Raw genomic sequence first — 12,166 nt, 5'->3', positions numbered from 1 at the left:
CTTTCAACCACTGATCTAACACCTTCAATGTGGTTTGGTAATGATATTTAACCCTCTTCCCCCCCTCCTAAAAAAAGTATTCATTGTGAAGACACCACTGAATAAAAGAAGACTGAGATGAGTGTAACAAACATACTCCAACAGCCGCAGCAGTAGCTAGAAAGGGTAGATGGAATAGCTGTGGTAGCCACCTCTACAACCGCTATTAATATTTTCTAGCAATATTTTGAAAGTGTTGGAGGGATGAAAGTGTGCATTTGCAAATAAATGATTATAATCTTTCTGCTAATATGAAATGAAATTACACAACAAACTTATATTACATGAGACAATAGATCTGATAGTTATTCATAACCCTTAGTGACCCTTTTCTCTGTATGTGAAGTAAAATATGAACTTTATGTCACTGACTAGTTTCTGTTTCAAATTTTAGACATGGCAGATTCAGATCTTAGCTGAGAGTAAATTAACAATAAGTATTAAAGTTATCAGTAAAATAATTCATGTGTAAGAATTCTATATTATACATTATTCAATGTCAAAATAATGATTACAGTAACGAAAGGGGCAGCCAGTACAATGGAACTACTTGTGAAAGTGACAGTACTGGTAACAGTAAAATTTATAATTATGATGGTAGTGGCAGCAGCAGTGGTAGCAGCAGTAAAAAATCAGTAACAACAACAACAACAACAACAACAACAACAGCCCATCATAACTACCAGCATCAGTACCAGGACCACTACCATGATAAAAACAGTCAACAGCATCTACTGCTCTGCTCAGAGTTAACAATTGCAATCTGCCACAAAAGTCTGTAACAAAGACAGATAGAAAAGCACAATAAAAATGTATGAATTTTGCAGTGTTTCATTACTTCATTAAATCAGTGACCCACATCTTTACAATGCAAATTAATTTGTGCAACACCTGACTGACATATCACAAATAACTGGCATTCATTATTTAAATATTCAACAAATTTATTCAACATATGACTTAATAAAATAAACTCAGTGCTAAGATAACCACAATAATAAATACAAACACTACTTATGACTGTCCTTGTACACTATTAGACAATGATACTGATGTGGCATACTGAACTTTGACTATCTATTCTAGTTCGACATAAATAAAGTATTTCCACTAGTTTAACGCCAGGTATAAAACTCACACCTATACACTGTTTTAACCTCAATATATATAAGATCAACTTGTGTGCGTATGCACCCCCCGCCCCCCCCCCCCCCCCCCCCACACACACACACACACACACACACACACACACACACCTCTCTCTCTCTCTCTCTCACCCCCCCCCCCCCCCCCCAAAACAACACACTCCTCCTCTCTTCAATACTGTAAGTTATAACTGCAGTAAACTGTTTTGCACTGCCACAATATAATAACAAATTATTCTATTAAAAATATCAAAACTGCTATTTTAGTTGTCCATTATCAATGACAACTAGTATTTAACTATCACAGGTAAAAAACAAGAAAATTTTTCATACTCATAACATTCAAAAGTGGCAACTTGAGTCTAACAGCTGAAAGTCACTTTTTTGCACCACATGTACACTAGAAAAATTTTCTTCGGGATATTTCTGCACAATCTCTCATGTAGGGTACGAGTGATAAAATACTACCGCAGTCCCACACTTCCTACAGTTTTACAAATCCATATAAAACAAGGCATACTGCTCAAACTGAGCAGGTGCACTTTGGGAACACATACAGAACACACACACTTATGTTTACAGCCTCTGGCCAACCCATACATTAAAAGGATAGCACTTTACAGTTTTACAGAAACTGCATATAATGTGTGTTACAACTCTTGATTTTCTCCAGCATTTAGCGGTACAATGTTTACTGTTTGTTGTGGATATTTCACGGTCTGTTCAACATTTTTGTTGCTTGTAGTTTCCTCTTCTGCAACAGATTCCTTCAGTATAGATAATACTTTCTTGCTGACTAATGGATTAATACTGACTTGCAGCTCACTCAATGATTCTTCACTCTGTTTGTACAAAAATTAAAAAACAAAATAGTTTAAGACAACACAGATACAATAAAATTTTTTAGTTTAGGAAATCTAAAGAATACCTGACGTAGTAACTGCACAGCAGCTTGCAGAACCTTCTGCCATTTTTGCATTTCAACGTTATGAAGAATCTCCTGTTGCTGTAGTAACCTCAACCACTCTTCATGAGATTTTGGTGGGTTTCTGCAATTGTGTGGAAAACATAAAGTAGAATGAAATGTCTAACAATTGTAGTCAAATTTATTACCTAAGAATAGCTCACACAAAAACAACCAACCACAGTTGTGATGCCTACAAAGGGTTTATGCAGATAAAAATTATTCTTGAATGAAGTACTGTTAATTGAATTATTTACAAGTATTTGATAGAATGCATGCACATCTAAAAATGAAACACTAACTACAGGCTATTCTGTAATACTTCACTGCCTGAGAAGCTGAAAGCTGTTTAGTAACACGCTATGAGGTGAATTCAAGTTCTAAGGCCTCCAATTTTTTTTTCTCCGGACTGGAAAGAGATAGAAACATGCGCATTGTTTTAAAATGAAGCCGCGTTCATTGTCAATATGTCCCAGAGATGGCAGCACCGTACAGCAGATGGAATTTTACCGCCAGCGGCGAGAATGAGAACTGTTTTAAATACTTAAAATGGCGACGTTTTCCTTACTTGAACAGCGTGCAATCATTCGTTTTCTGAATTTGCGTGGTGTGAAACCATTTGAAATTCATCGACAGTTGAAGGAGACATGTGGTGATGGAGTTATGGATGCGTTGAAAGTGCGTTCGTGGGTGCGACAGTTTAATGAAAGCAGAACATCGTGTGACAACAAACCGAAACAACCTCGGGCTCGCACAAGCCGGTCTGACGACATGATCGAGAAAGTGGAGAGAATTGTTTTGGGGGATCGCCGAATGACTGTTGAACAGATCGCCTCCAGAGTTGGCATTTCTGTGGGTTCTGTGCACACAATCCTGCATGACGACCTGAAAATGCGAAAAGTGTCATCCAGGTGGGTGCCACGAATGCTGACGGACGACCACATGGTTGCCCGTGTGGCATGTTGCCAAGCAATGTTGACGCGCAACGACAGCATGAATGGGACTTTCTTTTCATCGGTTGTGACAATGGATGAGACGTGGATGCCATTTTTCAATCCAGAAACAAAGCGCCAGTCAGCTCAATGGAAGCACACAGATTCACCGCCACCAAAAAATTTCGGGTAACTGCCAGTGCTGAAAAAATGATGGTGTCCATGTTCTGGGACAGTGAGGGCGTAATCCTTACCCATTGCATTCCAAAGGGCACTACGGTAACAGGTGCATCCTACAAAAATGTTTTGAAGAACAAATTCCTTCCTGCACTGCAACAAAAGCATCCGGGAAGGGCTGCGCGTGTGCTGTTTCACCAAGACAACGCACCCGCACATCGAGCAAACGTTACGCAACAGTTTCTTCGTGATAACAACTTTGAAGTGATTCCTCATGCTCCCTACTCACCTGACCTGGCTCCTAGTGACTTTTGGCTTTTTCCAACAATGAAAGACACTCTCCGTGGCCACACATTCACCAGCCATACTGCTATTGCCTCAGCGATTTTCCAGTGGTCAAAACAGACTCCTAAAGAAGCCTTCGCCGCTGCCATGGAATCATGGCGTCAGCGTTGTGAAAAATGTGTACGTCTGCAGGGCGATTACGTTGAGAAGTAACGCCAGTTTCATCGATTTCGGGTGAGTAGTTAATTAGAAAAAAAATCGGAGGCCTTAGAACTTGAATGCACCTCATAATCTATCAGAGAATATCCAAAAGTCTAACTCATAAAATTAAAACATAAAAGGCCAGGAAAGAAACTGTGAAGTCCACTTCTGTTATAGAACTGTTCTAGAATATGATCTGTATGTCAACAGTGTCTTTACAACAAGCACATGCAACATAATAATGGAAATTCTGGATACAAGGTACATAATTCAAAAGTAGGTCACCACTCACACTTGCAATGATGTACTGAATGGTCAACAAGCACATAAAAAGGATTAACTGCTGTTACACTACATTCATATCAGCCCCCTTCATCAAGTAGACAAAGTTAATTTGTAAAGACACACATGCACTTCTAATACAACAGCACAAATTGTGCAAATGGAACCCATAGGCAACCAAGAGTGGGAAGAGTGGCAGTGCAGAGAGAAGAGACATCAGTTGTTTGTATCGAAGGGGAGAGAGAAGGAAGGCAGTAAGGAAGCAAGCAAGATTACGTTTAACTTCTCATTGATGATAAGATTTTTTATTTATTTTTTTATTTATTTATTTATTTATTGTTCCGTGGGACCAAATTAAGGAGAAGTCTTCATGGTCATGGAACGAGTCAATACATGAAATTATAACACAATATTAGAAACAGATAAAATGAAATATAAAAGAACATATTCAGGTGACAAGTCGTAAGTTTAAATTAAAAAAATCAATGATGTAACACTGGAATTTGCTTAATTTTTCAGCTCTTCCAGGAGCTCTTCGACAGAATAGAAGGAGTGAGCCATGAGGAAACTCTTCAGTTTAGACTTAAAAGAGTTTGGGCTACTGCTAAGATTTTTGAGTTCTTGTGGTAGCTTATTGAAAATGGATTCAGCAGAATACTGCACTCCTTTCAGCACAAGAGTCACAGAAGTGCAATCCACATGCAGATTGGATTTCTGCCTAGTATTAACTGAGTGAAAGCTGCTAACTCTTGGGAATAGGCTAATATTGCTAACAACAAACGACATTAAAGAAAATATATACTGTGAGGGCAATGTCAGAATTCCCAGACTATTGAATAGGGGTCGACAAGAGGTTCTCGAACTTACACCACATATAGCTCGAACAGCCGGTTTTTGAGCCAAAAATACCCTTTTTGAATCAGAAGAATTACCCCAAAAAATAATACCATACGACATAAGCATATGAAAATATGCGAAGTAGACTACTTTCCGTGTTGAAGTGTCACTTATTTCAGATACTGTTCTAATGGTAAATAAAGCAGCATTTAGTTTCTGAACAAGATCCTGAACATGGGCTTTCCACAACAGCTTACTATCTATCCGAACGCCTAGGAACTTGAACTGTTCCGTCTCACTTATAATATGCCCATTCTGTCTGATCAAAATATCGGTTCTTGTTGAATTGTGAGTTAGAAGCTGTAAAAAACTGAGTCTTACTGTGATTTAGCATCAAATTATTTTCCACAAGCCACCAACTTATTTCATGAACTACATTATTTGATACTGTTTCAATATTACACACAAGATCCTTCACTACCACGCTGGTGTCATTAGCAAACAGAAATATTTTTGAATCACCTGTAATACTAGAAGGCATATCATATTTATATAAATAAGAAACAGCAGTGGCCCCAGCACCGACCCTTGGAGAACGCCCCACTTAACAGTGCCCCATTGGGACTGAACATCACTACCACTCTCAATATTGCGGAGAATTACCTTCTTCTTTCTGTTCTTAAAGTAAGAGGTGAACCAATTGTAAGCTACTCCCCTTACTCCATAATGGTCCAATTTCTGCAGTAATATTTTGTGGTCAACACAGTAGAAAGTCTTCGTTAAATCAAAGAAAACATCTAGCGTTCGCAACCTTTTATTTCATCCATCCAAAACCTCACAGAGAAAAGAGAATATAGCATTTTCAGTTGTTAAACCATTTCTAAAACCAAACTGAACATTTGACAGCAAATTATGTGAATTTAACTGCTCCAGTAACCTTGTATATACAACCTTCTCGATAACTTTAGCAAACACCAATGGCATAGAAATAGGTCTAAAATTGTCAACATTATCAGTGTCTCCCTTTTTATAAAGTGGCTTCACTACCGAGTACTTTAATCGGTCAGGAAACCGACCACTCCTAAAGGAAAAGTTACAGATATGGCTAAGTACTGGGCTAACATACATAGAACAATACTTCAGTAATCTGCTAGATACCCCATCATATCCATGAGAGTTCTTGGTCTTTAGTGATTTAATTATTAACTCAATCTCCCTGTTGTCAGTAACATGGAGGAGCATTTCAGGTAACAGTCTCGGAACACTTTTTTCTAGGAGCACTATATGATTCCCTGTTGGGCTTAGGTTTCTATTTAGTTCACCTGCTATATTCAGAAAGTGATTATTAAATACTGTACATATATGCGACTTACCAGTAACATGGACATTCCCACTACGCACTGATTCTATATCCTCGACCTGTCTCTGCAGACCAGCCATTTCCTTTACTACTGACCATATGGTTTTAATTTTATCCTGAGACTTAGCTATTCTATCTGCAAACCACACACTTTTTGCCTTCCTAATAACATTGTTAAGCACCTTACAATACTGTTTGTAATGGGCTGCTGCATTTAGATTTTGACTGTCTCTAACGTTTTGATATAATTGCCACTTTGTACTACAAGATATTCTTATCCCTCTAGTCAGCCACCCAGGCTGCCTGTTTGTGCTAGTGCCTTGCTTTGAACGTTCTAACGGACAGCAACTTTCAAAGAGCACGAGAAAAGTCTTGATAAAAGCATTATATTTATCATCTACTGTATCAGCGCTATAAACACCTTGCCACTCTTGTTCCTTGATAAGGTTTACAAAGGTCTCTACAGCAACTGGATTAGCTTTCCTAAACAGCTGATGACTATATTTAACACGTGTTGCAGCACAAAAATCTTTTAGAGTTAAAATTTGTGCATTGTGATGTGAAAGGCCATTCACGTTTTTGGTAACAGAATGCCCTTCTAGTAATGAGGAATGAACAAAAATGTTGTCTATGGTTGTTCTACTGTTCCCTTGCACTCTCATTGGAAAGAATACGGTTTGCATAAGATTATATGAATTAAGGAGGTCTACCAGCATCCTCTTCCTTGCACAATCACTTATACAATTAATATCAAAGCCACCACATATAACTAACTTTTTGTATTTCCTATAAAGTGAATCAAGAAACTCCTCTAGCTTTAGCAAAATTGTTGTGAAATCGGAGTCTGGGGATCTATAAATAACAACAGTTAGAAGTTTAGCTCCATTAAATTTAACCACACCTGCACAACATTCAAATACCTTTTCAGTGCAGTACTTTGAAACATCAATGGACTCAAATGGGATGCCGTTTTTCACATACATGGCTACTCCTCCACACCGCAAAGAGCTCCTCGAAAAGCTGCCAGCCAACCTGTATCCTGGTAAAGGAAGCCTCTGAATTATCTCCTTATTTAAAAAGTGTTCAGATATACCAACAATTTTAGAGTCAACATCTATAAGCAGTTCACTAACTTTATCTTTAATACCTTGTATATTTTGATGAAATATACTAATTCCCTCATTACTCGGATACCTAAGCTTTGTCAAAAGTGATTCCTTTGTTAGAGAGTCTTCCCTTAAGCAGGAATACCTATCAGCTGACTTCAATCTAAAAACGGTGCAGCTCTAACACCCACTACAGCACGAATTTTTCCATGAGTGATTGCACCAACCCCACCTATGCTGTCACCTATAAGCTTTGCCAACCTCCCCTTCCCATACCTGTTGAGGTGCAGGCCATTTCTAGTGAAACCTGTCCTGCTGATAGACTCCACCGACACCACTGAAATGTGACCCATCATTAGAGATAGAACATAAGTCTGGATATGAGAAGGACAGTGAAAGAGCTGGGTCATGTCCTTTACAAAGGAACCATCTTAGCATTAATGTCAACTGATTTTCGGGAAAACCTCAATCTAGATTAACAGGAATTTGAGTTTTATTCTTCTCAAATTCAAGGGTAATGTGGGAGAGAGCAAGAAGGGCAAGGCAGAGAGGAATAAGATTTCAAAAGCAGCAACAATTCCAGACTTCACTTCAGGAGAAAATGTACTCAGCTTTTTTTCCAAGTTTTACCACTCCAGGAATGATATGGACTGATGAAGGTAAATGTGTGAAGCTTTACACACTCATGCATGCATGTACCATCCCCCCCCCCCCCCCCCTCCACACACACACACACACACACACACACACACACACACACACACAAGAAAGAGAAAGAGAGAGAAAGAGAGAGAGAGAGAGAGAGAGAGAGAGAGAGAGAGGTGTGTGTGTGTGTGTGTGTGTGTGTGTGTGTGTGTAGCCACTCAACTGTCTTTCTTGTTCTTCTCTGCAGACTTTAACCAGTATCTCTAACAGCAATTGGTAATGCTACAATGCTGTGGAACTCAATTTTTGTTTCTGGAAAAATTCATAAACACAAAAAAGTAGGATTATTTATAACTGGTGTGTTTCCTTAAAGAATTATGATAAAAACACAGGTGTCAGCACACACGGATTAAAATGAAAAATCACATACACTGAAATGCATGCTATGCATAGAAATAGCAGATTACATTATTTGCTGACATGTCATGTGGACCATTGTGATTCAACACTGTATCTTAAAGGTGAGTGGTGGTCTGTCCTCTTTTTAATATATATAGTACTACTCTTTGGCCCAGTCATTATGAGCTTGTGAGAAAGTCTACATTCAACACATGAGCCGAAGTGAGAGGGACGTATCAAGACTTGCATTTACATAAGTAAGCCAACATAGCAGAATAATTCAAAGTACTAGAGAGTGCTGCAGAATACGACAATGTTCAATTCTTTTTCCAAAGGGTTACTTATATTTAATATGAAATAACGAAGGAAGATACTAAATTTTGATAGAAAAGTTTACCTCATTACTTGCAGGTCCATTACAGAGAAAGGATGATCTGTATGTTGTGTCCATTCCTCCAACATCCACAATTTGCAATACAAAAGCCCATTTAGGAACACAAGAACAGTAAGAACCACTACTAATGTCCAAGCCAAGAAGTCTGGACCACTGCTTCGACCATCATTCAGATATGGCCCTGTAATCATAAATATGAATATAATGATCACTCCTGTGCTGTTTTCACCATAGAAAGAGCATTGCTCTAAAGGGAGAGGGGTAGGGGTAGGGGTAGGGGTAGGGGTAGCAATAGGAAGAGGGATATCAGTAGGGATAGCGATAGGGAGAGGAAGACGGGGAGAAGAAGGGGGGAGAGAGAGAGAGAGAGGCAGAGGCAGAGGCAGAGGCAGAGGAGAGAGGCAGAGGAGAGAGGCAGAGGCGAGAGAGAGAGGCAGAGGAGAGAGAGAGGGAGAGGAAGAGAGAGAGAGGCAGAGGCAGAGGCAGAGGCAGAGGAGAGAGAGAGAGAGAGAGAGAGAGAGAGAGAGAGAGAGAGGCAGAGGCAGAGGCAGAGGAGAGAGAGAGAGAGAGAGAGGCAGAGAGAGAGGCAGAGGCAGAGGAGAGAGAGAGAGAGAGAGAGAGAGAGAGGCAGAGGCAGAGGAGAGAGAGAGAGAGAGAGGGGCAGAGGCAGAGGCAGAGGAGAGAGAGAGAGAGAGAGAGAGAGAGAGAGAGAGAGAGAGAGAGAGAGGCAGAGGCAGAGGCAGAGGAGAGAGAGAGGCAGAGGCAGAGGCAGAGGAGAGAGAGAGAGGCAGAGGGGAATGAAAGAGGGGGAGGGGGGAGGGGAATGGAAGGGAGAGGCGGACGGGGAGGGGAGGCGGACGGGGAGGGGAGGCGGACGGGGAGGGGAGGCGGACGGGGACGGGGGCGGAGGGGCGGAGACGGGGGCGGAGGGGCGGAGACGGGGGCGGAGGGGCGGAGACGGGGGCGGAGGGGGGAGACGGAGACGGGATACGGAGGGCGATGGGGGATACGGAGGGGGAGGGTGAGGCGGAGGATGTGGGGGATACGGAGGGGGAGGGTGAGGCGGAGGATGTGGGGGATACGGAGGGGGAGGGTGAGGCGTAGGGGGAGGGCGAGGCGTAGGGGGAGGGCGAGGCGTAGGGGGAGGGCGAGGCGTAGGGGGAGGGCGAGGCGTAGGGGGAGGGCGAGGCGTAGGGGGAGGGCGAGGCGTAGGGGGAGCGCGAGGCGTAGGGGGAGCGCGAGGCGTAGGGGGAGCGCGAGGCGTAGGGGGAGCGCGAGGCGTAGGGGGAGCGCGAGGCGTAGGGGGAGCGCGAGGCGTAGGGGGAGGGCGAGGCGTAGGGGGAGGGCGAGGCGTAGGGGGAGGGCGAGACGTAGGGGGAGGGCGAGGCGTAGGGGGAGAGGGCGAGGCGTAGGGGGGGAGGGCGAGGCGTAGGGGGGGAGGGCGAGGCGTAGGGGGGGAGGGCGAGGCGTAGGGGGTGGGCGAGGCGTAGGGGGGGAGGGCGAGGCGTAGGGGGAGAGGGCGAGGCGTAGGGGGGGAGGGCGAGGCGTAGGGGGGGAGGGCGAGGCGTAGGGGGGGAGGGCGAGGCGTAGGGGGGGAGGGCGAGGCGTAGGGGGTGGGCGAGGCGTAGGGGGGGAGGGCGAGGCGTAGGGGGAGAGGGCGAGGCGTAGGGGGGGAGGGCGAGGCGTAGGGGGGGAGGGCGAGGCGTAGGGGGGGAGGGCGAGGCGTAGGGGGGGAGGGCGAGGCGTAGGGGGGGCGCGAGGCGTAGGGGGGGAGGGCGAGGCGTAGGGGGGGAGGGCGAGGCGTGGAGTAGGGGGGGGGGCGAGGCGTGGGGGTGGGGGGAGGGCGAGGCGTAGGGGGGGAGAGCGAGGTGTGTTTGGGGGGGGGAGGGCGAGCCGTAGGGGGGGAGGGCTAGACGTGGGGGGGAGGGCTAGGCGTGGGGGGGAGGGCGAGGCGTAGGGGGGAGGGCTAGGCGTGGGGGGGAGGGCGAGGCGTAGGGGGGGAGGGCTAGGCGTGGGGGGGGGCTAGGCGTGGGGGGGGGGGGAGGCGAGGCGTGGGGCGTGGGGGTGGGGGGGCGATGTGTGGGGGGGGGCGAGGCGGAGGGGGGTGGGCGAGGCGGAGGGGGGTGGGCGAGGCGGAGGGGGCGAGGGCGAGGCGGAGGGGGCGAGGGCGAGGCGGAGGGGGCGAGGGCGAGACGGAGGCGGGGAGGGCGAGACGGAGGGGGGGAGGGCGAGACGGAGGGGGGGAGGGCGAGACGGAGGGGGGGAGGGCGAGACGGAGGGGGGGAGGGCGAGACGGAGGGGGGGAGGGCGAGACGGAGGGGGGGAGGGCGAGACGGAGGGGGGGAGGGCGAGACGGAGGGGGGAGGGCGAGACGGAGGGGGGAGGGCGAGACGGAGGGGGGAGGGCGAGACGGAGGGGGGAGGGCGAGACGGAGGGGGGGAGGGCGAGACGGAGGGGGGAGGGCGACACACACAACACAATTTTCTGTAACTGTGGCACAACGGGCCAGTGTCATTGTCTAACCAGAACAAAACGAGAAACTACAAATAATGGGAGAGAGAAAGAGATAGTAGAAAGATGCATGGGGCACACACATAGGGAAAACTGTTAAAGGGAACAGAGTGAGTGAATGCAGGACCAGGTTCATTCACTGCAATCAAACGAATTACACTGTAACCTTCATAAATATGTTAATAGTTATGCGAGGTCACACTGACAGACAGTAATTCCTTGTCAACTATGATCACATCAGTATAAGCATATCAAATTTATTGGTGGGATTAAATGGAGGACCACTTAAAATGATAAACATTATCTAAGTTGAAAGATAACTTCTCATGTCAGTTCTTATAGAATGCTTGTATCTATATCTAAATCTACATTTGTATTATGCAAACCACTGTCAAGTGCATGGCCAAGGGTACTTCCCATTGTACCACTTATTAAAGTATTATGTCTTCTTTCCTTTCCATCTGTACCTGGGTTGCAGGAAGAATGACTGCTTAAGGACCCCTGGAAGCACTGTAATTACCGTTGTCTAATTTTGTTTTTGTGGGTCCTAAGGGAGCAACTTGTGATTGTAGGACATTCCTAGACTGCTCACATATTGCTGGTCCTTTTGTGGGACAATTAGTACCTATCTTCACACTTCTGCTAGCTCTGACCTCTCAGCATCTCCAAACAAACTTTGCTGCCTTTATCTGTATATTTTTAATATCCCCCGTTAGTTTTATTTGTCCCTCTCCTTAGCTAAGTGGTTAGCACGACTGACTGTCATGCAGGGGACCGGGGTTCGATTCCCGATATTGCCAGGGATTTCTCCTAGGGGGACTGGGTGTGGGCTGTACTCAGCCTCATGAGACCAACCAAGGAGGTACTTGACCAATTAGTAGTTGTTCCA

At 45.0% G+C, this 12,166-nt stretch overlaps 1 protein-coding gene across 2 annotated transcripts in view; it reads right to left on the bottom strand.

Moving 5' to 3' along the window:
- Positions 1-1,340: 1,340 nt before the first annotated feature.
- Positions 1,341-12,166, bottom strand: part of LOC126471491 (protein Aster-B-like) — a 251,147-nt gene continuing 240,321 nt past the window's right edge. For both annotated transcript variants that reach the window (XM_050099703.1, XM_050099704.1), the window contains 3 exons: positions 8,770-8,947; positions 2,113-2,233; positions 1,341-2,026 (listed from right to left, as the gene is read on the bottom strand). In XM_050099703.1, the coding sequence (XP_049955660.1) occupies positions 1,835-2,026; positions 2,113-2,233; positions 8,770-8,947 (491 nt within the window). In that variant the 3' untranslated portion in view covers positions 1,341-1,834. The remainder of the gene's footprint in view (positions 2,027-2,112; positions 2,234-8,769; positions 8,948-12,166) is intronic.

Source organism: Schistocerca serialis, chromosome 3 (assembly GCF_023864345.2).
Source record: "Schistocerca serialis cubense isolate TAMUIC-IGC-003099 chromosome 3, iqSchSeri2.2, whole genome shotgun sequence".
NCBI classification, from domain to species: Eukaryota; Metazoa; Arthropoda; class Insecta; order Orthoptera; family Acrididae; genus Schistocerca; species Schistocerca serialis.
The sequence above is the reverse complement of the archived record's forward strand: the minus strand, read 5'-3'. Positions and strand labels throughout refer to the sequence as shown.